We start from the raw sequence: 23,123 nt of genomic DNA, 5'->3' as shown, positions 1-23,123 counted from the left end.
CTGCTGATTGGCTGGATTGTGTCTGCTGACTGTGAGGTACAGGGTTAAAGTTTACTCAATGATGACGAATAGGGGGCGGACTGAACATCGCGCGTGTTCGCCAGCGAACGGTTCCTGGCGAACTGTTCGGGACATCACTACTAAAAATACATTGTAAGAGATGTATTTCTACAACAGCTGTGGATCAAACTTTAGGGTATCATACCTCTTAACTATGCCTACTTAGGAGGAACAATCCCTATTTCTGTCCTAATCACCTCTTTTCTAGGAGCCACATATTATTGGTATATCTGAGTGCATAAAATAGCTCCACAGAATTAATATTAACAGTAATGTGTCCTTATAAATATACATAAAGTGTAGTGGCACTAACTAAAATTTCCATCCGTAGTGCCCCCAGACCAGTTTGACCAGCTTGATAAAAGCTCCTGTGGGAGCCAAAATGTTTGAATGTTTTATGGTTTTCAAATAAAAATCTACCTAAACACCACTTGTATGTGCCTGATCAACCTTTCTTTGTGAGTAATGTCCTTAAACCAAATTAAACATCCTTCAGCTCATTGAAGTGGTCTGGGTGCAAACTCCCATCACCCTTAACACTGCAGTGGTAATTATTGCAGTTTTTATAAAGGGACTAGAGGAACTTCCGGAATTGAAACGGACTTTTGGTCCGTTATCTGACGCTTCAGCGTCATATTTTCCCCTTAGGAAAGCATTGAATAATGTTTCCCTATGGGGAAATCCTAATGCGAGCGCATGCGCATTAGGTCTCCCCCGTCAGCGGGGTAAGTGACTGAAGGGGTTAGTAACTCCTTCAGCGCCGCTGGAGGGGCCTTGACAGAGGGGAAATCTATAGTGCCAGTAAAACGAGTTTGTTTTCCTGGCACTATAGTTTCCCTTTAAATGATTGAAGACTAGAGGAGAGTCTGATAGTGGTGGGCAGGCTGTTTCTAAGGAAAGAAGTTGCCTGTGAGAAGTCCTGCAAGCATGAGTTAGGAAAGTATTATTGCAGTAGACAGGAGAAGATCCGGCTGAGCAGAGAAACCGAAGAGTACCTACAAATTAGTGAAGAATGTAAAGGGGGTAGATTTGTTTAAAGCTTTATAGGTAAGGGTGTTTATTCGCTAAACTAAGAATTGCAGCGGATTGATTAATGAATTGTGAATATTAGGCCACAGTAGCCGAATAAAAAAACTAAGTCGGCTATTATGTAAGCCCATTTTTTGGCCTTATTTTTGCAATTCTTTTGCCAATCCTCCATAATTACATGTTTAGTTTAAAAAAAAAAAAAAAAAAACCTACCTGTCAGATGGCCATGCTTGCACAGATTACCCAACACACAGAAAGCTAACAAATGATTAACTAGATACAGGTGTGCAACGTGTTGACTAATCCACTGTTGTGCATTTGCTCAAAGTAGCAAGAATAGTGGGAGAAAGGCAGAATCTGGTCCTAAATCAAAGCCACTTGCTTGGTCTGTGCTGACATATTCTGCAAGGCTAATACATGGTAGAACTTCATAACCAATTTTATATATGGTGATCCAAAATAACTAAGAAAACATAAACCAAATATTTTTTTATTTGTGTATTAAATGTATACAAAATTAGTTTTTTTTTTTTTTTTAATGAGAATTGAGTAATTTAATTAGTGTAGATAATATAATTCATTTATTGTTTGATTGTACGAAGAGCGGAAGTCAATCTGATGATGTAAAGTAGCAAATTATGTAGAAGAAATGATGAGTAGAAGAAGTGCAAGGTGGATATTGGTCTCTAATACCTTCAGCTGCAGTGGATCACTGAGAACCTGTCTTTGTACAAACTACAGTATGGTTCAAAAGTCTCAGGAATTATTTACTGAGGGTTCTGGAGTAATGTCTGAATTCCCCTAAAGCAATCATTGCTCTGCGATTAAGTTCACTATGATGGATACATCAGATGGGCTTTTTTGTTGTCTACCGTTGCCTAGACCACTTATGTCCAATATGATGTAGCATCCTTCATTGACCAAGTTAATAGAATGCACTAGATATTGTAGATTTTTGTGTAGGATCTCACCACCCCCTGGTTTTGGAGTTGCATAGGGCTTATTTGTATTCCTATATCAAGGTTGCGTATGGTGTTTAATTCACATCTGGGATCCAGTATATTTCTGTATATTTCAGTATATTTATAAGGTGGTTGAGGAGTAACTTTCTTATATGGACTTAATTCTTTTTACATTGCAATATAAATAGATGCAATAGTTGCTTATTATTCAACTTCAAATGACCAGATAGTGGTAGCCGAGGTATGTTTGCAAATTCAAGGACAAGTCTCCTGCCAACCCAAAAGAGCCTGGCTTTTGTGAACAATAGTAGTTTGTTTTTATAAGAAGGGGATAAAATTAAAAAAATTAAACAAAAACAGAAAAAAGTTAAAACAAACTACATGCAAGGACTTTGGATCAACAGTATCTGCTAATGTATTTGCTGTTGGTAAAAGTGGCAGAGGGAAGGGCCATACAAATGAAACAATTTGTTAGTGAGGGCATGTCTCTTGATGAAGATTCAAAAACTTTGTTTTACACAATAGGTATTTGGTTAAAAATTCATGATGCGAGAATTGTTTCGTTTGAAGCAGGCAGGATGGGGAAGTGAGAATTTTATTTTACGGTTGTGTAATCGTGCATAAATATCAATGAACTCACATCTATGGTCTGAGTTGTTTACAAAATGTCTGCAAAATAAGTCATATTTATATAAACAAGTGCAGCAAAATAAAAATGTAAAATGATGAAACAAATCCATATGAAAGATCTGCCTAGATTTAAAAGGCACACTATAGACAGAAACAGTGGTTGGCAGAAACCACCAAGGTGGTACAAATTTCCCACGTAGTCTCCGGATATATTTGAACAAGAATAAGTCTCTTGAGATTTCCAGTGCAGTCTGCAATAGCCAAGAGAATATAATAAACGGTAGCAATATCCATGAGATATAGATTGGGTTAGTATGACTCTCTAACACAAGTTAATAGCTTAATTGTTCACAACCTGCGCAAAGTGTGTAATTTCCCAATTTTGTTTTTGTATATACAATAGGCATTTGGCATAATGTCACCCTTTAGTAGACATTTATGTGAAGTATGTGGATCTATGTGGCACTCAGAGAGATACTTTAGCTTTCTATTACCTGGAGGCCCCATGAGTTGTCAGTCCGCCCCTGAGTAGTAACTTGCACTTGTTGTAGGCGTACTGGTGTATGGTGCCATCTAAAGAGGGTTTTGTATCCCTGTTCTTTGGGGCTGTGCATGTAGAAAGTTTAATGTTAACCTCCCAGGTAACTTGTCAATGCTCATGAGAAGTTCTTTCCCTGTACCATCATGTATGGTTTTCGGTACATTTAACAAAAAACATGTTTGATCAAATCTTGTTACAATAAGTTGAACCCTTTATGGATTAGGGTAATAGGGTTCATCATTCAGGCTCCTTCCAAATTTATAGCATGCTCTTCCAGCTGCTTAAGTTCACACTCAATCACCCCCTTGTTCCCTTTACACATTCATAGTATCTGAATCTTTCCTTAAATTTCCTTTATCACTTCCAAAATCCCCCTGCTCCCTCTTGTCTCAAATCCCAATTATATCCTTTAGATTGGAGGATCACTGGTATGTAACTGGGAACTTTGTACTCAGCTCATGGGTATGGCCCTCTTTATCTTTTGTATTGGTGCATTATAAATGCCAGTAATAAATGAATAAAACAAATCATTAGATCCGTCAGGGTGATAGGAAACAGGGTTACCTGTTTCCTATCACTGATTTTATGAATTGGTCTTTGTGTCTTTTCGTTCACCTTATAACCATATGTGTGGTTCATATATTTGATCACAAGCGATTCTTCTTGTCTAAACTTGGAGGATTTCAGGCTGGATTTCAGTCTAACTTTCAAAGTTCAGGGATGGGACATAGTAATATCAAATATGTCTCCGTGCACTGCAGGAAAAAGAACAAATAAAATAGATTTTTGTGAAAGTAAAATCTAAATTGAAATCAATTATTTTAATTGAAGAGAGGGACAAACCAATTGTAAGTAAAGCAATAAAAACGTTATTGTCATTTTTCCTGTATTAAATCTGGCATCTCAGTCTCTTTAACGTGGGTGAATTTGATTTGGACTAAAAGCACACAAAAAAATTCAATACATATTAAGGTTTTACAGATTTCCCATGTAGTCTCCCAATATATATAAGTAGGTCTTTGTTTCACAGACTTGAAACATATTTTTTATTTTCATTTATTTTGAAGTCCATTTGATCAGCTATATTTATGCATGATCTATTCTAAAAATTCATAAAAATGTGGTAATGTTTAACATATTGCATCCCATTAATATGAATTGTTTTCGAGAAGTACATGTGGTAGTATGGGGTAGAAATGTATAGTCTTAATTAAATCAGAATACAATACCTCTTGGCCAGTGTGAGGGTGTAAGGATGTACAGTGGCCAAATAATGCAGATATGAGTGAATCAAAAATATGACTTGAGTGATCCAGCCAGCCCACTAGGATATTTCTTGGTGGATTGCAGGGGACACCAGGAAATTGTTTACGGGCAGCACAGTGTGAACATGACATTAGACGTGCTTGCGCTGTGCAGAGGACACTGGGACTATGTAGTGAGTTCTTCCACAGTGCTCTCCCCTTGGTCCTGATTTATAGGCTGTCTGCCATCCTGCCATGTTTGCTCCATCACTGAGCACGTATTCCCACTTCCTGGGCATGCAAACCCAACATGAGTATCACCAGTGATGCAAGATGTGTCACTGGTGATGCCCCCTTGGACGCTGACCTATCCGTCCATTTTTGAGAGGTATGAATCGGACACATGTTTAATAAAAATCTTATTAAGCACATTTTGCTTTTATAACATTTAACATTCATTTTGTATCTACAAAAGATTATCACACTATGATAATACATGTATTGTGGGTTTTTAGGTCTGCAAATCTAACACTCAGTTTTGGACTAGATCCATAAATAAATAGAGATCCTCTATTTGCATGATTGAGTAATCACTACCAAGATTTGCATAACATTTCTGGTACAAGAACTAGACAATTTATAAGCAGTCCTATAATGTCTATTTCTAAACAGTGAAATATTCTAGTGCTGGCTGTGGAGGTTCCACACTATGCTTTGTGAATAGCAGAACATTTACTGGATCTCTGTCATCAGAATTAGGTTACACACTATCATAGATAGAAGCTGTGTTTTAAATATGCCTGCAGATATAACATATTTAATAACAAACATATCAAATAAATGTTACACGTGATACCTCATAGAACTATATGAAAATACTGGCAACATTTTGTCCACTAACATAGAGCATTTTAAACAATTTGTAGTTTTTTTGTGTTTTTTTCATAATTTCAGATCTGAGCAGGATTAACATGGCTAAACTTTTTGAATTGACAAATTATGACTACAGCTGATTGTTTTTTCCTGCCTAAATTTTGAACTCTGCTTTTGATTATAGCGTTTAGTGAATAGTCACTTTGGTTTCTATTCTCCACTGGCTATATATTAAATCCATTGTCTAGCCATTTTTAAATATTACCGGAACAGGGTGCTGAGTTTTTGTGGTACAGCAAATATTTGTAGAATGCAAATTGAAAATAGGAAACATCGTCTAGAGATTTGAGAGAGCTTCATTTTTTTATATCAGTTCCTTTATCATACCCCTTCTGTGTTTTTGCACTTTTAAAATATGCAGTGATTTCCCCTCGAAACTAACCTCATTCAAATCAGAACTAACGTGACCTCTAGCAGAGCTATCAAATTCCATATTGCAGATGTATGTAGGCAAACTGACAGGCCTATATCACCAGCGTGCATGTTTATCAACACCAGCACTATACTATATCACAAGCATGCATGTTTATCAACACCAGCCCTATGCTATATCACAAGCATGCCTGTTTATCAACACCAGCCCTATGCTATATCACAAGCATGCCTGTTTATCAACACCAGCCCTATACTATATCACAAGCATGCCTGTTTATCAACACCAGCACTATACTATATCACAAGCATGCATGTTTATCAACACCAGCACTATACTATATAACAAGCATGCATGTTTATCAACACCAGCACTATACTATATCACAAGCATGCCTGTTTATCAACACCAGCACTATACTATATAACAAGCATGCATGTTTATCAACACCGGCACTATACTATATCACAAGCATGCCTGTTTATCAACACCAGCACTATACTATATCACAAGCATGCATGTTTATCAACACCAGCACTATACTATATAACAAACATGCATGTTTATCAACACCAGCCCTATACTATACCACAAGCATGCCTGTTTATCAACACCAGCACTATTCTATATCACAAGCATGCCTGTTTAAACTCCAGCACTATACTATATCACTAGCGTGCATGTTTATCAACACCAGCCCTATACTATATCACAAGCATGCATGTTTATCAACACCAGCAGTATACTATATCACAAGCATGCCTGTTTATCAACACCAGCACTATACTATATCACAAGCATGCATGTTTATCAACACCGGCACTATGCTATATCACAAGCATGCATGCTTATCAACACCAGCCCTATACTATATCACAAGCATGCATGTTTATCAACACCAGCAGTATACTATATCACAAGCATGCCTGTTTATCAACACCAGCAGTATACTATATCACAAGCATGCATGTTTATCAACACCGGCACTATACTATATCACAAGCATGCATGTTTATCAACACCGGCACTATGCTATATCACAAGCATGCATGTTTATCAACACCAGCCCTATACTATATCACAAGCATGCATGTTTATCAACACCAGCAGTATACTATATCACAAGCATGCCTGTTCATCAACACCAGCAGTATACTATATCACAAGCATGCATGTTTATCAACACCGGCACTATACTATATCACAAGCATGCATGTTTATCAACACCAGCCCTATGCTATATCACAAGCATGCATGTTTATCAACACCAGCACTATACTATATCACAAGCATGCCTGTTTATCAACACCAGCCCTATGCTATATCACAAGCATGCATGTATATCAAAACCAGCACTATACTATATCACAAGCATGCATGTTTATCAACACCAGCACTATACTATATCACAAGCATGCCTATTTATCAACACCAGCACTATACTATATCATAAGCATGCCTGTTTATCAACACCAGCCCTATACTATATCACAAGCATGCATGTTTATCAACACCAGCCCTATACTATATTACTAGCGTGCATGTTTATCAACACCGGCACTATACTATATCACAAGCATGCATGTTTATCAACACCGGCACTATACTATATCACAAGCATGCATGTATATCAACACCAGCCCTATACTATATTACTAGCGTGCATGTTTATCAACACCGGCACTATACTATATCACAAGCATGCATGTTTATCAACACCGGCACTATACTATATCACAAGCATGCCTGTTTATCAACACCAGCACTATACTATATCACAAGCATGCATGTATATCAACACCAGCCCTATACTATATTACTAGCGTGCATGTTTATCAACACCGGCACTATACTATATCACAAGCATGCATGTATATCAACACCAGCCCTATACTATATTACTAGCGTGCATGTTTATCAACACCAGCACTATACTATATCACAAGCATGCATGTTTATCAACACCATCACTATACTATATAACAAGCATGCATGTTTATCAACACCAGCACTATACTATATCACAAGCATGCATGTTTATCAACACCAGCACTATACTATATCACAAGCATGCCTGTTTATCAACACCAGCACTATACTATACCACAAGCATGCATGTTTATCAACACCATCACTATACTATATAACAAGCATGCATGTTTATCAACACCAGCACTATACTATATCACAAGCATGCATGTTTATCAACACCAGCACTATACTATACCACAAGCATGCCTGTTTATCAACACCAGCCCTATACTATATCACAAACATGCATGTTTATCAACACCGGCACTATACTATACCACACGTATGCCTGTTTATCAACACCAGCATACATATACATCCAAGGACATAGAACGAAAAAGAAAACAGAAACAAAACAAAATTGAATATTAGAATAAAAAAAGTACAAAATAATTAATTGTTTTTTTTTTTTTACAAATATTGTATCCAGATCAGTTGAGCATGACAAAAAATACTTTTAATAAAGTATCTGTTTATAAGACTGAGTTTATGGAGGATTGCCTTTAGCTTTTGGCTTTAATTTCTGATAAAGGGTAAAATAAAACCCACTCCTCTTGTCACTTTAGTAAACCAGGCAATTCTGAAATATGATCTCCCCGACTGTCCCCAGGGAACTCCGTCTACTATGATTCTGGCCGCACTTTGCTCTGTGCTAATGCTCACATGTATCACAAACCTTCATATTTTAATCACTTTGCTGAGAATGTACAGGCAGATGTTTTATTCTTGAAAACAAGCCATAAAATATCCATGTTGTCTAAAATATGCTTTTAGAAAAGCAATTACTCATGAACAGTGTATTACATATATATAAAAAAAAATGTTTTCTAGCCCCCTCCTGGGTGGTGTGTGTGTGTATATATATATATAAATATATATATATATATATATATATATATATATATATATATATATATATATATATAGAGAGAGAGAGAGAGAGAGAGATCTATATAGATAGATATAAAAAAAATAAAAAATATGTATTCATTTTTGTTTGTGTGTTTATGTGTATATTCCTCATTCTCGGGTCCCCTACCAAAAGTCTTGGAATCTGAGAGTTCTGTGCAGTGTCTTTGCTGTTCCTAGAACTGCACTCTTCTGGACAGCGATCTCAGATGTCCAACCTAGAATCTGCTGAGGCCACTCTCCCAACTCGGGGATCACGGCTCTGAGTGCTTTTATCACAGCTGGCACTACTACAGCCTACACTTAATGAAACTCGCAATACTATTTAGAATGTGTGAATGTAATAGAAACAAACAAAAAAGCTCACAGTAATGTGCAGCTTGTATGACTGTATCACTAAGCAGCACTGCTACTGCTGTGATTTAATATATAAAATTATTGCATCTTTATACTTTTGGTAGTTCTGGTTTATGCACTAGCTATCATCACATTCTGAAAAATGTCCTTTATAAAGTCAAAAGGAACCCAAAACATTCTCCGTGTTTAAAATGCATTTGTGAACCAGCTCTTCTTTTCGTGCCATATCTTCCATCCTCCCCCCACTCCTTTCCTTCATAATGATAAATGTAATCATCTCCCTCCCTTTTCCCCCTCTGCAATTTGTTTGTTTCCTCCCATTTTTGTCTTTCACCCCCTCTGCTCTCTTGTCCCTGGTTGCAATCTTCCATGCTCTCCGCCCTGGCTCTATGTTTTGTCATAATTAAATTGGATATAAAAAAAGCACACATACAGAAATAAAATGAAACTGGAATGAAGCTGTGTTTTAAATAAACCAACCAATATAACATATTTAATAACAAACATATCAAATAAATGTTACGCGTGATGCCTCATAGAATTATAGGAAAATACATATTTTTGCAGAGTACAATCAGCAGGAAGAGCTTCCCCGAATCTTATGTGGTCTATTCACTAAACAATGATTTATGTTGAAACAAAAATTTTTCATCATCTTATATAAAGAAGGACAAATAACCCACTCTACCGTATGGTATTTGAACTTAGCAATGCATTATTTAGTGAATAAACCTTTCTAAGTGTATTGCTCCCTGACAGAAATGATAAATGCATGCTGCAGGTCTTCATGTACATCAGGGCAATCAGTATGCATGTATATTCATTTGTTTTATTAAAAAGCAAATGTATAACTTCCTAAATTGGATGCCCCTGACTGTTTCCCTCTAGGTGTTGTAACATGGCTCCCATTCGTATTTGTCACAGTTGTTCTCATATCCCACACAGATGGAAAGACAGATGTCAATGAGCTCCAATATCATGGGGATGCAGGGCCCAAACCTAAACAACCCTCAAGTCCCTCCAATGCACTCAGAAGCCAAAATGGTAAGAACACTGAATGCTGTTATCACTTGCTTGAATTAGAGCCTTAAGGTTAGTGGTGCTTATGGAAAGCTCTCAAAGCGGCCATTGACCACAATATTTACACTCCAGTTTATGTTCATTATAATTTTATGTGGGCACTGGCAGGCAATTTTCAGTCTGCCTCAAATCACATTTACCAAGAAGAGTAAATAGAAATAAAATTGACAGTAACACAGCATGTTATATACCCACTGTTCCTTGCTAGTACCACAAAGCGTGTCCAGTCTGTTTAGCTCTTTCCCAGTACCTTAACACTAATGACACTATGAAATGTGTGCACTCATGCAATTCATCTGGCACCTTAAGGCTGGCAAAGCATCATGGGAGTCAGTGGTAGGTGGTGGGGTGTTTGTCTCCTCCTCTTCCCTGTAAGCTCCACCTACTGAACTGCTCACCTAACCATGTTCTCCATCTCTGACTCAGTAAGATATCATACCTTCCATTTCAATACAATTTCCATTTCTCAGGCTAAATATTCCCACAACATGCAGCCTGTTCCCCAGAGCAACTATCCATCCCATCCCTTAATACCTCTGTAGTCCATACTAGAACAAGCTTTTACCTATGTAATTGTTCAATAGCTGGGGTTCTACCTTTATGCCATACCTGCACTAGCCCAGTGGAGAATTTTGAGGGTTAGGTATTGTGTCTTAAGATTGACTTTTTAATTTTCCAGGAGATGATTGTGTCAAAATTTGTAAAACAAATTAGAATATTGAGATAACTCCATTAGTCCATGCCAACTGAGTACATGTTCAAACATCACAGTCACTAGTCCAATTACCAGCTGTGCGCCTTTCTTCTTTTGGTGAAATTCATACAGCTGAGTTAGAATGATGGTCAATACGAAAACAAATCTGTATTAATACCTTTGTGTAAACCTGCCAAAATCTAATGTCTATCTACAGTGCTCACGGAATTTGATATTGGAACGCCCTACCCTGTTCTAGTTGATGTTGGTCCTTGAGAAATCCAGATATATTGTATACAGAGGAGGGTTTATTTATTAAAAATTCCAATACTAGTAAGAGATTAGTTTATAAACGGGATGGGAATGGCTACATACTAGTCTCATTATTGTTTCAAGAATATGTTGTAATGTTTATCTACCTCTATTTTTATTTTATTAATTGCTTTTGTTTAGGTGATGTAATATTCTTTTTTAGCTTTTCTATATATATTTTTATTTAAAAAAAAAAAATTGTTCGTTTCTATTTGTGTGTTAATTGTAAATGTTTACAGAATAACCCCATCACATTTGATTTCCATTTTAAAATTCAATGTTTCTGTATTGAGGAAGCAGAAATATAAAATTAGTGTAAGCTAAGTAGTGTGTTTCCATGACTGTATTTGTATACTGAGGAATTGTTGAAAGGTTGTCAGCAATAATCAGCGAGTAACTTGGATACACAGTCGCACATGCCTTTTGTGTAAAGTGCACAATGCTAGTTTGACGGGAAAGATGTCATAAACAGATGTGCATAATATTCACAGTTTTTGATTCAGTGCAGGCCGAGGGGAAATATTTTTATATTGTCATAGAAATCAAATGGCTGGACGCACAGATGTGGCAGTGTAATTGATAAATTGTGAGGGGCGGTTTTAAAAACTGCAGTAATTGTAGTAATTGAGTTCACGTAAGCTATTTTAGGTCAGCATGTTAAAATGTTTCTATAGGTTTACTTTCTATCTCCATAAGGGTTATTTAAGTTCAATACGACAATGGTGTCAGTGTTAATTATATTCTTGCTTAGATCTATTTAATTCCTATAGGTTTGTTCACAGACGACAATTACTTATTTTATTCTAAAATTAAATAAATATATAGTTTATGATAGTGAACTCTTTACGTCGGACAAGTTGACGCTGTCAAAGTGTATAAAGGATCTCTACCTTGTGTTTGTTGATCATCAGTTTAAAACCTCCATCAGTCATGAGACATTATAGCAGTGATGGCTAAGCAGATGTTTGTGGGCAACTCTATAGAAATATAGTTCACAAACAACTTTGCCAAATTTAATATGACCTGTTAAAACCAGGGACGTATTACTTTTTTAAGATACGATTACCATTACCTTTTAATGTCAGTGCCAAAATAATTAGACAGCTCTGAGAGCCCAAGTTCAAAGTACAATATGCTGTATATTAGAGGTACACGTGGCAAACATAAATCGAAGAAAAAAATACATTAAAACAATTGATGGCTATTGTTACTCTGAGCTGCTAGCTGTCAGCATACTTTGAAAAAAAAAATCACAAATAGAAAAATAGAAAGATATAACCGTTTATATATGTTATCACTGCTTAAACATTTGTATGAACTCTTCCAAGTTTTACATAACTAAAAAAGATACCACTATAAAAAAATGTGGATAGCTGTCTAAGATTGAAAATTGGTCAGAAAAAGAATACTGCTGTTGCTGTAACATAACATACAGCTGCAAAATACAGCAAATTATCAATATTGCAGTTCACAGAAATCCATATAATTAGAGGGGCATGCAATTAGAAAATCGACCACGATCCCTGCGTTACTGGAAACAGCATATAGGGTAGGCAAATAGTCTTCTTCATCAACTCACTGGGATAGCAGCATACGCTATATAGACAGGGGATGCAAGCTTCCCCCTCCCACCCCTCCCCCCAACTCACATATTTAAGGACGATTGCATGCTCAGTCCTTGTTCCTAAGTATTTAATAATAATGGCGCCAGGTGGAGAGGGAAATTAACTGGCTGCACTTTGATAGGAATTAATTGATGGCTTTGGAGGTGGCAAGAGGTGCCTCTGTGGTGGGAAGTAAGTTGGTAGTGCTGGATAGGGAGAAGGTAAATTGGTGACAAAGTGATGAAGAAGAAAGGAAACAATGGCCATTTGGGGCAAAGTGTGAGATAACGAGAGGTGGTAACTGCATGTGTTAAGAGATAGTGTTGTAGAGCAGTCAAGGGAGATTTAGGGACGGGTTATCAAGTTTGTTTTTGGAATGCACACCCATACATGAGTAGTCAGATCCGCCTTGCTTCATAATTAATCCCTTATGGACACATGACGGAAATATTCGTCATGATTCCCTTTTATTTCAGATGTTGTGTTCTTAAGGGGTTAATAAATAAACCCTTCACGGGGGGGCGGGGCCTGGACAGCATGGCGGCTGGATGTGCCTCATGAGAGCTCTGAGCTCAAACCCTGTAATTCAGCCTGATTATAGCTACCCAGCCAGCCAAAAAAGCCACACATCAGGACCTACCTGCTTCTGGGGCTAGCCGAGGATCCCGGGTTTACTGCCTGCGGGTGCACGGCACATCCGACGGAGCTGGTGGGAGTGAGGCCTAGCAAGGTCACCGGACGGGTGGAGCGGCCGATCCCCCGCTCTGAGAGACCGACACTGTGCCCTCCCTAGTTTGCCTCTCAGCCCTGTTCCCCCCCCCTATTGACCGGCGGGGGTCATCCCGGTCCACCCTGGCTCGTGTCCCACACAACAGAGTCTCTCACCCACCTACCCCACTAATCTACAGCCCAGCAGATGCACATAAAATGGCGGCTCCGAACAAACAGCGGGAACCGGACACCCAGCGCCCTGAGACGGCACCTCTCACTCCCGAGCAGATAACGCAGAGGAGACTGGATGAGATCTTTGACCGCTTCTGGGCCGCGCTGGCCGCATGCCAAACTGCTGCAGCTCCCCAACGCCGAGAGGACAACAAGGTTGAAAGCCGGGCGGTGAGTGGACCCCCTCTGATCACCCATGCCTCTCCAGCATACAAACCTCCTGGCAGGAGATCACCCAGGCCGAGGGCCACCAGGGGCAGAGCCCCAAGGCATCACCCACACCGGCGGAGGATCGCCTGCAATCAGCGGCAGTTTACCACCAAGACTCCCCGCTTGCCCCTAGCAAGGAAGGGCCGGAACCCCAAAAAACCCCATGTCTGTGGTGAGAGGAAGCAGACCAGCAAGCCGGCCTGGGGCGGGAGGGATACCCAACGGAACCACCAGAGTGCTGCAGCCTCCCTAGCCCTCAAAACACAGGACTTTCGATTCCCATCTGCGGGCATAGGTTGAACACAATCTCGCTGAGTACAGCCGTACCATAAGGGGTCAAACTTTAAGCACTAACTGTCACTGATGGGACTTCCACACCTTACCCACTGATGCCAGCCTAACTGGGCCCCTTATACGCATGCAAAAAGCGTCTGCCTGATATGTTCTCCTTGTTTAGCACTCGCTCTGCTTTTTAGGTCCCAACGTTAACCAGATCTCTGCCTTGTATACTAGAATAATAGAGATAAAAAGCCAGCGGTTCTTACCTGCTTTGATTATACCCATGCCACAGTCTCTAACCTGTATACCCCTATGTACACTGTTGTGGTGTTTAACGCTGTTATGCCTACAAACCACGAGAACCAGTACAATAGACGCCATTTCTCAGCTGGTATTTAGCTTGTATTATAAATCGGATGCAAATGCTTAAATTAACCACTCGTGGAACTAAGCTTGAAATATCATAACCTTTAGTTTAAATCGTATTTCTTATCTTGACATAACTGTTCCGGCTCTAGCCTGATATTAATATAAAAATGTGCTGTCAAATCGCATGCCATGTTAAACCTACTGTTCTTAATCGGCTTGCTAATGCTGTTGTGGCATCGCAAGACAAAATGTTAAATGTCTTTACATGCACAAGAAAAATAAAGAATTTAAAAAAATAAATAAATAAATAAATAAACCCTTCACACATTCTTTATGCAATTGCACAAATGTATGAAGTGTCCGGGTTAGCCGTCCCTGCTCTAATGTATCATTTTGTTCCATTTTAATCTTGTCATACATATTTTTCACATTTCTGTGACTCTTACCTCGTCAGTGCCAGTATGGTGGTTTATTCACTGAACACAGTTGTGAATAGGTAGACGCTACCTTGAATGTATAGACTAAACTATTCTCAATTCAGCCAAACTGACGTTTTTTCACAACTCTGCTCTTTTGGTCTAAATTTTACAGGTTAGTTGTCATCTTGCCAAAGCTCTCTATTCTCTCTGGCTTTTTTCACACACAGTTCATTTTACGATTTTTTTTCTCAGTTTTGGCTGGGTTCTATATAGCCCTCTATAATGATTTTTGGTGGTCAAAGCACAAAAAAAGGAAAATTGGATGGAATGTTCATTATTGCATTTTTTTTCCATACACTGTTCATTTTTTACAATAATATTTTCTAATTGCGTTCATTTCCCAGATAATGTATAAAAACACAGGCCTGTAAGGAAAACCGTTCATTTGGATAATAATTTAATACCATCAAAATGAAATGCTAATTGAGGAAATAAAAGGTTATATTTAAAAACGTTGAAAGATTTGAATGCTATAGTATTCAGAGACAATATGGAAATGTAAAAAAACAAAACAAATTAAATTAAAAAAGGGTTTGGAAAGTAAGAAACTGTGAGCTTAAATACTCCCTCAGCACTTAAAAACAGAAAAATAATTTTATTGCTTTATAAGTGGTGATATTTGACATTTTCTTGACAGATGTTCTTTCAAAATCATTTAAAATTAAAATTAAAATAAAACGGTTCATTTTATGTTTCTGACAGTTGTGAACTGGATTTGTAGTGCTGTAGTTCATATAACTTGACCAGTATGTTGTGAGTTCTTGAAATTATAAAATGATTTAATGCTTTTTATTAATTTATATTTGAACTAATTTGGGGAAGCTACAGTGAAGAGTATAAAACTGTGTGTCACTAGTCAATTTTAACATTACCGGTACCTAAAATCTCATGATACTTCTAATCTCCCCAGACTTCTCCCTCTAAAGATCCATACAATAGCAACTACGTACATTGCGATATTTTTGAGTGTGGATTTTTATTTTTTTAAATGTAAGGTTTTTTTCATCTTTGGTTAATTTTTACATATTTATATGTGCTTGATTTTTGCTATGATTATTTCTTTCTTTATTTGTTTAACTTTTTTATTGACAAAATAGGTGAAATGACACAGCATAAAAACAGAACCGTAGCTATTACTCATGACCCAAGATAAAGTACTATACAAGTAACTATAAATGATTTCCTTTAAGTGAGCCCTCTGTTACATGCTAACCTCTCCATCAGTTATGGTACACTCCAGCTGACTTTCCCCCTAGTATGTCTTTGATCACAACTATATATTACTTTAAAACAGGCTTACACCTCGGGATAGAGTTTTAATCTTCTGAAGCAAAAATATACATTTTATTTTTTTCACTAGTGTATCACAAATATTTTTTCACTCACTGATACACACTTACATTACCTGTCTCCTGTCCTAAGATCATACTGTTTCCCTTACACCTGGTCTCCTGATGTTGATGGTCTGCCTTTTATTTATTTTTTTGGGGGGGAGGGTTGTAATGAATTGGAGGGTGCATAAATTACACACCATGTGCATTTTAATTCTTTGCATTATTAACTGCTTGCCAATTTGGCAGAAGTTTCCTCTTAAACATATTTCAATACCTGCAGAACATTTTCAGTTATTTTGTAGCACATAAAATAAACTAAAATATAAATAGTATGTATGAAAGTGTCTGGCTTGTTATTCAGGTTCATTAACTAAAATATATAATGATCTTGGCTTACCGTTTAATTAATAATTAGAATTCCATCAGTATTCTTTTCCTTCATCACTTATATAATGTTCACAATCGTAATTCTAACCCAAACCCATAACAGTAACATCTCCTAGGAATTTCTCTAATGTATGTATAATAAAAGAAAAGAAAGAATGTTATTCTGTATGCATAAAAAATGTTTTTAAAAAACACATATACGGTAATTAGTTGTTTTTTTTTAGAATTTCCCTAAAGTGTGTTATATTGCACAGGCTGCAGGATTGGTCCAAAGTTAAATAAAGTCATTGAAAATAAATCTTGTAACGTAAAAGATACTTAACGGTGAAGTATGCATTATTGAAAATAATATTCTTTGCATTCTTGTGACATCCTAATGAGCAACTTGACCTTTGGTCTTGGTTTATGAAGTCCCACAACCTCTCGCTGGTAATATTTTCCCATATTAAATTTCAGTTTTATGCATCCTCTATATATTCATCTATCTCTTAATTTCATAATTTCTTACAAACCCAAACAAACTAATATTCTATAGTTGTGTAACTTTTAGAACAAACTAAAACCCCAAATTTGAACGGAGACATTAAACTTACAAAACATGTGATCAGTAATCTATAAATTACGTGTCCTAGTGTAAACATTTCGTAATGCTTAAAGAAAAACACATGTTTAAATAATTTAGTTTTTTTTCACATTAAGACTCATATCTGCAGTGTTTACAATAATAAACACTTTTGAAAAATTGTCATTGAAAACTAAGAAAATAAATTAAACATTAACTGGAACCAAAGTGGTTTTAAAAATGTTTCAGTTAGAATCCCCCTCTGTAATTTGATATGTCTGTTACATTTTTATGAAAATTATGATACATAATGTTTTTTAATTAATTTGGTTTTTAATTTTTTCTTTAAACCATACACTTCATGTATTTAATAGTTATGTATGTAGTTGTTATATTCACATTATCCCATCCAATATAAATTTTAGACTTGTGATATCAGAATTTTGGACAATTGCTGATTCGCCCAAAACGCCATATGGTCGAATCACAAAACATACTAAACAAAAAATGGATGAGCCTAGTCATTTGATTTATGATTTGGATGTGCACTTGCTAGCCATCCACCACATTAAAATGTAAAAAAAAAAAATTAAACAAGCTTATGGGGTCATTATGACCCCTATATTAGTAAAAGGGTGGTATAAAACCTCCTTTATGCTCCCACGCACAATGCCATGGGTTTGGTCATGTCTACTAAATACTAAGCTGCCAGCAGCCATGGTACAAACTTGGACTGACTGAAATGCCGTATGGATGTAATTCTGTTGGACAAACCAACACTTTTTTCCTGATGAATTGAATCAGACGAACCTCATTTTTTTTTGCAAATTATGTTAGTTTTATTTAAAGTATAATCGTTCACATACAGCACTAAATATACTCTGTAACATTATAACTGGAATCCCCTGTATCTTTACAACGATCAAGCTCTTTATACTATGGAAGGATGTACCTTGTGTGAGGTTGAATCAGTCAGAGTCCGTACAAATAATTTTTTTTTTTTAAAAAACTGCATTTCTCGAAAGAGGAAATCATGATATTGATTCACATATTGTTGGTAATAAACTTTTTTTTTAATAGCAAAACAGTTCATCCTATCATTCAAGAGATGGAATATAATTTAATGTGTGCGTGCTAGCTGCTAAATAAATATTTCATCTTTCTGTTTGAGGTGTGATATTGCATATTGACATTAACCTGAAGATGGTCCTAGCAGGGCTATTTATTAGTTACAGTTACTTGAAAGAACAGCTTTTATGGAATTTCTAATGATATAATGTTATATAGTCATAGCTTAACTACATTAGGTTTTCGTATACTGCGGTCCAATACATTGCTTTTTGAAATAGAAACCGTGAAGCACTTGATGGAACGAGGATCAAAGTAGAGATTATTAACCCTTTGGTTACACCCTTTCATCATTCATGTGAAGCTACCACCTTCTTCTCAATACCCTCACAAGTTCTCTTTATATCAAACTACCCATGGACTGAATAACGTTTGTAGACCTGGAAAAGACTTTTACCGTTACTGTTTACTTTTCAATGGCTGAAGAAGACATGACCAGTTCAAGTCTTAGATCCATCATACAAGCCACCCAGTGAAATACATTGAGACCCGGGGTTAGTCAAGTGTCAACCACTGATGACTGCTACATTGTCCCCAAACATGTCAGAGGATTAAACAAACAGTAAATTAGGTTTTGATTATTTTTGATTTTATCCTACTCCTCCAGTAGAACCTGTGCTAAATTCTGTATTAAACACAACTCACGTTTCCCCCACGGTCACCACATATCATTGTAAAAAGGTCTGCTATACACTTGCGAAATCTGAAGGAGAAAAGACTATTATCAAATTACTGAGAGTAAATTAGTTAAATAAACAGCGTGGTTGATTAACCTTGTAAGTAACAAGAGCTGCTCTATAAATCCTGGCATGTACTGTATTGCTTTTGGTACAGTGTCTGGACTTTTATTTATAACCCCCCACACATTACTGCTTGGCCTCTCCAGATCTTCTAATGAACATTAATTGATTAGCTGAATCTCGGAGATGCTTTACCACTGGAAAGTCCTGTCCCCATGGGTACACATCTAAATACTTTATGAAGTAATTAGTATAGCAATGCCTTTTCAAATAAATCCTTTCAGTAACATATCCACAGGGGAAATGTTACTGGGTGTGTGGTGTGTATATATAATGGTTTTTTTCAGACCAATGTAACCCCAATAACACGTTTTATCCAAATATTTTTTTACCTATTTCTAATTTCCATGTGAGTTTTTTTAAAGTGGTAAGCTGTGTCTATGGTCATAATAATGTCGAGTGATTATCTCATTAGTTGTATGTCACATAAAACACTATCTTCTGGATAGTGATAGAGTTGTTTCAGATGTATTTGCATTCTGTAGAATCTGGCTGCACAAATTTCAGGATTTATTACCAATGTCAGAGTCAGTTGGACCAGCCTTTTAAATGACCTTTTAATGTCAACCCTAAGTTTCAGTTCCAAAGCCGCGAACGGCAGCCATGGCTGGAAAATTGTATCCGATAGCCAGACCAACTTCTTCCGTGTACACGTTGCACCTCTTAAATTGCATGGCATTTTCGCTACAGAATGACACTCTGCTTTCATAGCAGTCAATCTGGATGTAAGACCTTCTGAGAAAAAACAGAAGTCTTCATGGTGTAGTTGCTTTACGCTAGGACGAAAGAATGAATGGCTCTCACTTCACACATGATCACTGTGTGCTCTGTAGCTGGTCATTAATTACATTTCATTCCATGATGACTTTTGACGTGAATATATTGAAAGAAAACACATTAGTAAGATAGCTGTGTATTTAAAATGTTTTTGTGTACATAATGAGTAACCTGCAATTGAGTTCTAAGATGTGTGCCATCCTTGAATAGGAAGAAACAATGATCCCATGCTTAATTTATTTATTTAACTATGTTCTTCATTATAATAAACGTGTTTTCCCATAATCAACCCCTTGCTGCATCTTCCCATCTGTTGTTGCACCAGCCGCAGTTCTGTACTCTTACGTCTTCTTATATAATGCTTGTATTTGTATATATTGTATTTGTCAATATGGATGTAATAGATTCAGGACTGAATTCAGTTGATATCGATCGCTCAAAAATGTTGCATAACTAACACAGAGCACTAGATTCAACTTGCTTGTGATGTATCAACAGGCACATTGAAGAAACAAATTGTAACAAGTATGGAGGACACTTTGTGAAAATGTGGTGTCATTGTGTTATTGAAAGAGAGTAATAATGTATAGAAATGATAGCCATATTTAAGGATGTTTTCTCTATGAGTAGATTAAATCATATTTCATGATATTATCATAATATCCAGACAAACGGTTGTCATTACTAACTAGTATTTATAGCGCTTTACTCTTAGTGGGACTCAAAATGCTTTTCAGCACACGCTCCAGCATTTTATCGATGAAGAGCTGAATAGTAATAGATGTTATTATTGCCCAATTGATGGTACTCATTTTATCGATGAAGAGCTGAATGGTAATAGATGTTATTATTGCCCAAGTGATGCCAGGATTTGAACCTGTGACCATGCATATGTTTGCTGCTGAATTTAGCCTGTTGCCTAGTGCAAATGGCAGCCAATTATTGTTCAATTATTATTCCTATTATCAAAAGGAAGCAGAGATGATGGGAGTTGTAGTTCACTACCAATATTATGCCAAAACAATACTATCGTCTATGTATTGCAATGGCTTGTGATCAAGGGACATTTGTAGCCAGGGAATTTACCAACTGAGCTACGTCACCAGCATGATGGAAGTAAATATTTCATGGAACACGCTTATCTTCGAATACTTTTCCATTTTAAGGAAAACTCTCAAAATGACCTGTACTGGCCAAATGGACTTGTAGTGGGTAATTTTGTGACATTTTGCCATTATCACAAAGTCCTATTTAGTACGATGCAGACTATTTTTAGAAGCAGAACTGCATGAGTACTTTGATTTTTTTTAAGTATTAAAGCTTCACATTTACTTTTGGAACATTTTTTGATTTTTGTTTGCCAGTCATTTAACCAATATAAGTGCTAGCCTGTTCAAATAATTTTAGGTAATTGTTCATGGTCATTAGAAAGCTGTTTTGTTCCTGTGGGTGGCTACCACTAACTGTGTTAATTAATATTTTTTTCTTTAAAGAATCACATTTCTCTATTGATATTTAATATGCGAAAAGGATGTCTCTGGGTGGTAACTATATTGTGTATACAATATTTTCTTTTTACAATGTACTGATATTTTTGACAGTTTCATTACAACAGATGTCTTTAAAAAAATACTGCAAGTACCATAGTCACTACAGCATGCTGCACATTGTTTTGTGGTGTCTTGAAAGCTGACTTGCAAAATGTAGGATAACATAACTAAGTTGGAAATTAATTTTCTATCTTCATTTAACTGCGGTCTAATTTATTCATATTGGTTTACCTCAACTCGCCACATCCTTTAGTTTGTTAGGTTTGTTTGCTAACTTGTAAGCTGAACTTGGTGGACACATGTCTCTTTTCAGCCAATGTAACTATGCATCTATGTTTGCTGCTGCATTTAGCCTGTTACCTAGTGCAAATGGCAGCCAATTATTGTTCAATTATTATTCCTATTATCAAAAGGAAGCAGAGATGATGGGAGTTGTAGTTCACTACCAATATTATGCCAAAACAATACTATCGTCTATGTATTGCAATGGCTTGTGATCAAGGGACATTGTGCCGTGCAGATTTTGAAATATTTCCCCCCTGATACTTGGAAAGAGGAAAGGCACAAGGAATGTAGTTTGAGTTTGGCACACACCATACAATATGCACATTGCTTAATCCCCTTGTAAGTCATTCTGTTGACACTCCCAAACTGCAGAATAAATATTCTTTACATTGCCAAAAATTCTGTAGCACCAGAGTGCAGCAGGCCTTCTGGCACCACATATTATTATGAGTTAGCAGGAGGGCCCTCCACTCCCATCTAGAGAGGGATCACAGCTCCAACTGGGCAGTGGTGAGATATTCTCCCTAAATCCCTAATCCAGCAATAAAGAGTGTTTGTGCCCACAGGATATTGCAAGAGCCACCCAGCCCTATTTGTAACGTGTGAATCTCCACCAGGCACCATAAATCTGTGGACTTTGTACTTCTATACACACAGAAGTACAGAAGTCCACAGCAGAACAACCAAGTACACGGGTCTCCAATATAATGGATAGCAAGTGGAGTGAACCAGGATTTGGTGGTTTAATTAATGTTTTTGTTTTAAAAAAACATACTCATCTCTATCATTATGACATCCACCTCTGCTCTATAATGCATTGTGTTCTATCTACTGCAGGGATAGGAACCTCCGGCACTTCAAATGTGTTTGACTTCAGCTCCACTGATGCAATGCCTGCATTATGGCTGTACAAGCATTATGGGAGATGTAGTCCACATCATCTGGAGTGCCGAAGGCTGTCAACCCCTGATCTAGTCTATACCAAGTCTCGATCCCTCTTGCCACATTTTACTTGTCTTCACTTTAACTGAAACAATATTTGTCCACTGCACATGGATCCCTTGCTAGTTTAACTTTGCAATATTAGGCAGTAGGTCTATGCAGTGCACATTTTACTGCAAAAGAAGTGGGTTTCCCATTATTTTGTGATCCGGTTGCATGTCAGGTGCTCAGTGAAGTAGCAGCTCTGTCATCAGAGTAGCAAAGTTGAATGAAAATACCCATCTCTGCTGGAGTGGAGATAATTTGTTTCCATTTTGTGT

The 23,123-nt window shown here is 37.0% G+C and overlaps 1 protein-coding gene across 2 annotated transcripts in view; it reads left to right on the top strand.

Moving 5' to 3' along the window:
* The window catches only part of CREB5 (cAMP responsive element binding protein 5), a 338,119-nt gene that overhangs the window by 238,928 nt on the left and 76,068 nt on the right, over positions 1–23,123 (top strand). For both annotated transcript variants that reach the window (XM_063452336.1, XM_063452335.1), the window contains one exon: positions 10,015–10,113. In XM_063452336.1, coding sequence (XP_063308406.1) covers positions 10,015–10,113 — 99 coding nt within the window. The remainder of the gene's footprint in view (positions 1–10,014; positions 10,114–23,123) is intronic.

Source organism: Pelobates fuscus, chromosome 4, assembly GCF_036172605.1.
Source record: "Pelobates fuscus isolate aPelFus1 chromosome 4, aPelFus1.pri, whole genome shotgun sequence".
NCBI lineage: Eukaryota > Metazoa > Chordata > Amphibia > Anura > Pelobatidae > Pelobates > Pelobates fuscus.
The sequence above is the reverse complement of the archived record's forward strand: the minus strand, read 5'-3'. Positions and strand labels throughout refer to the sequence as shown.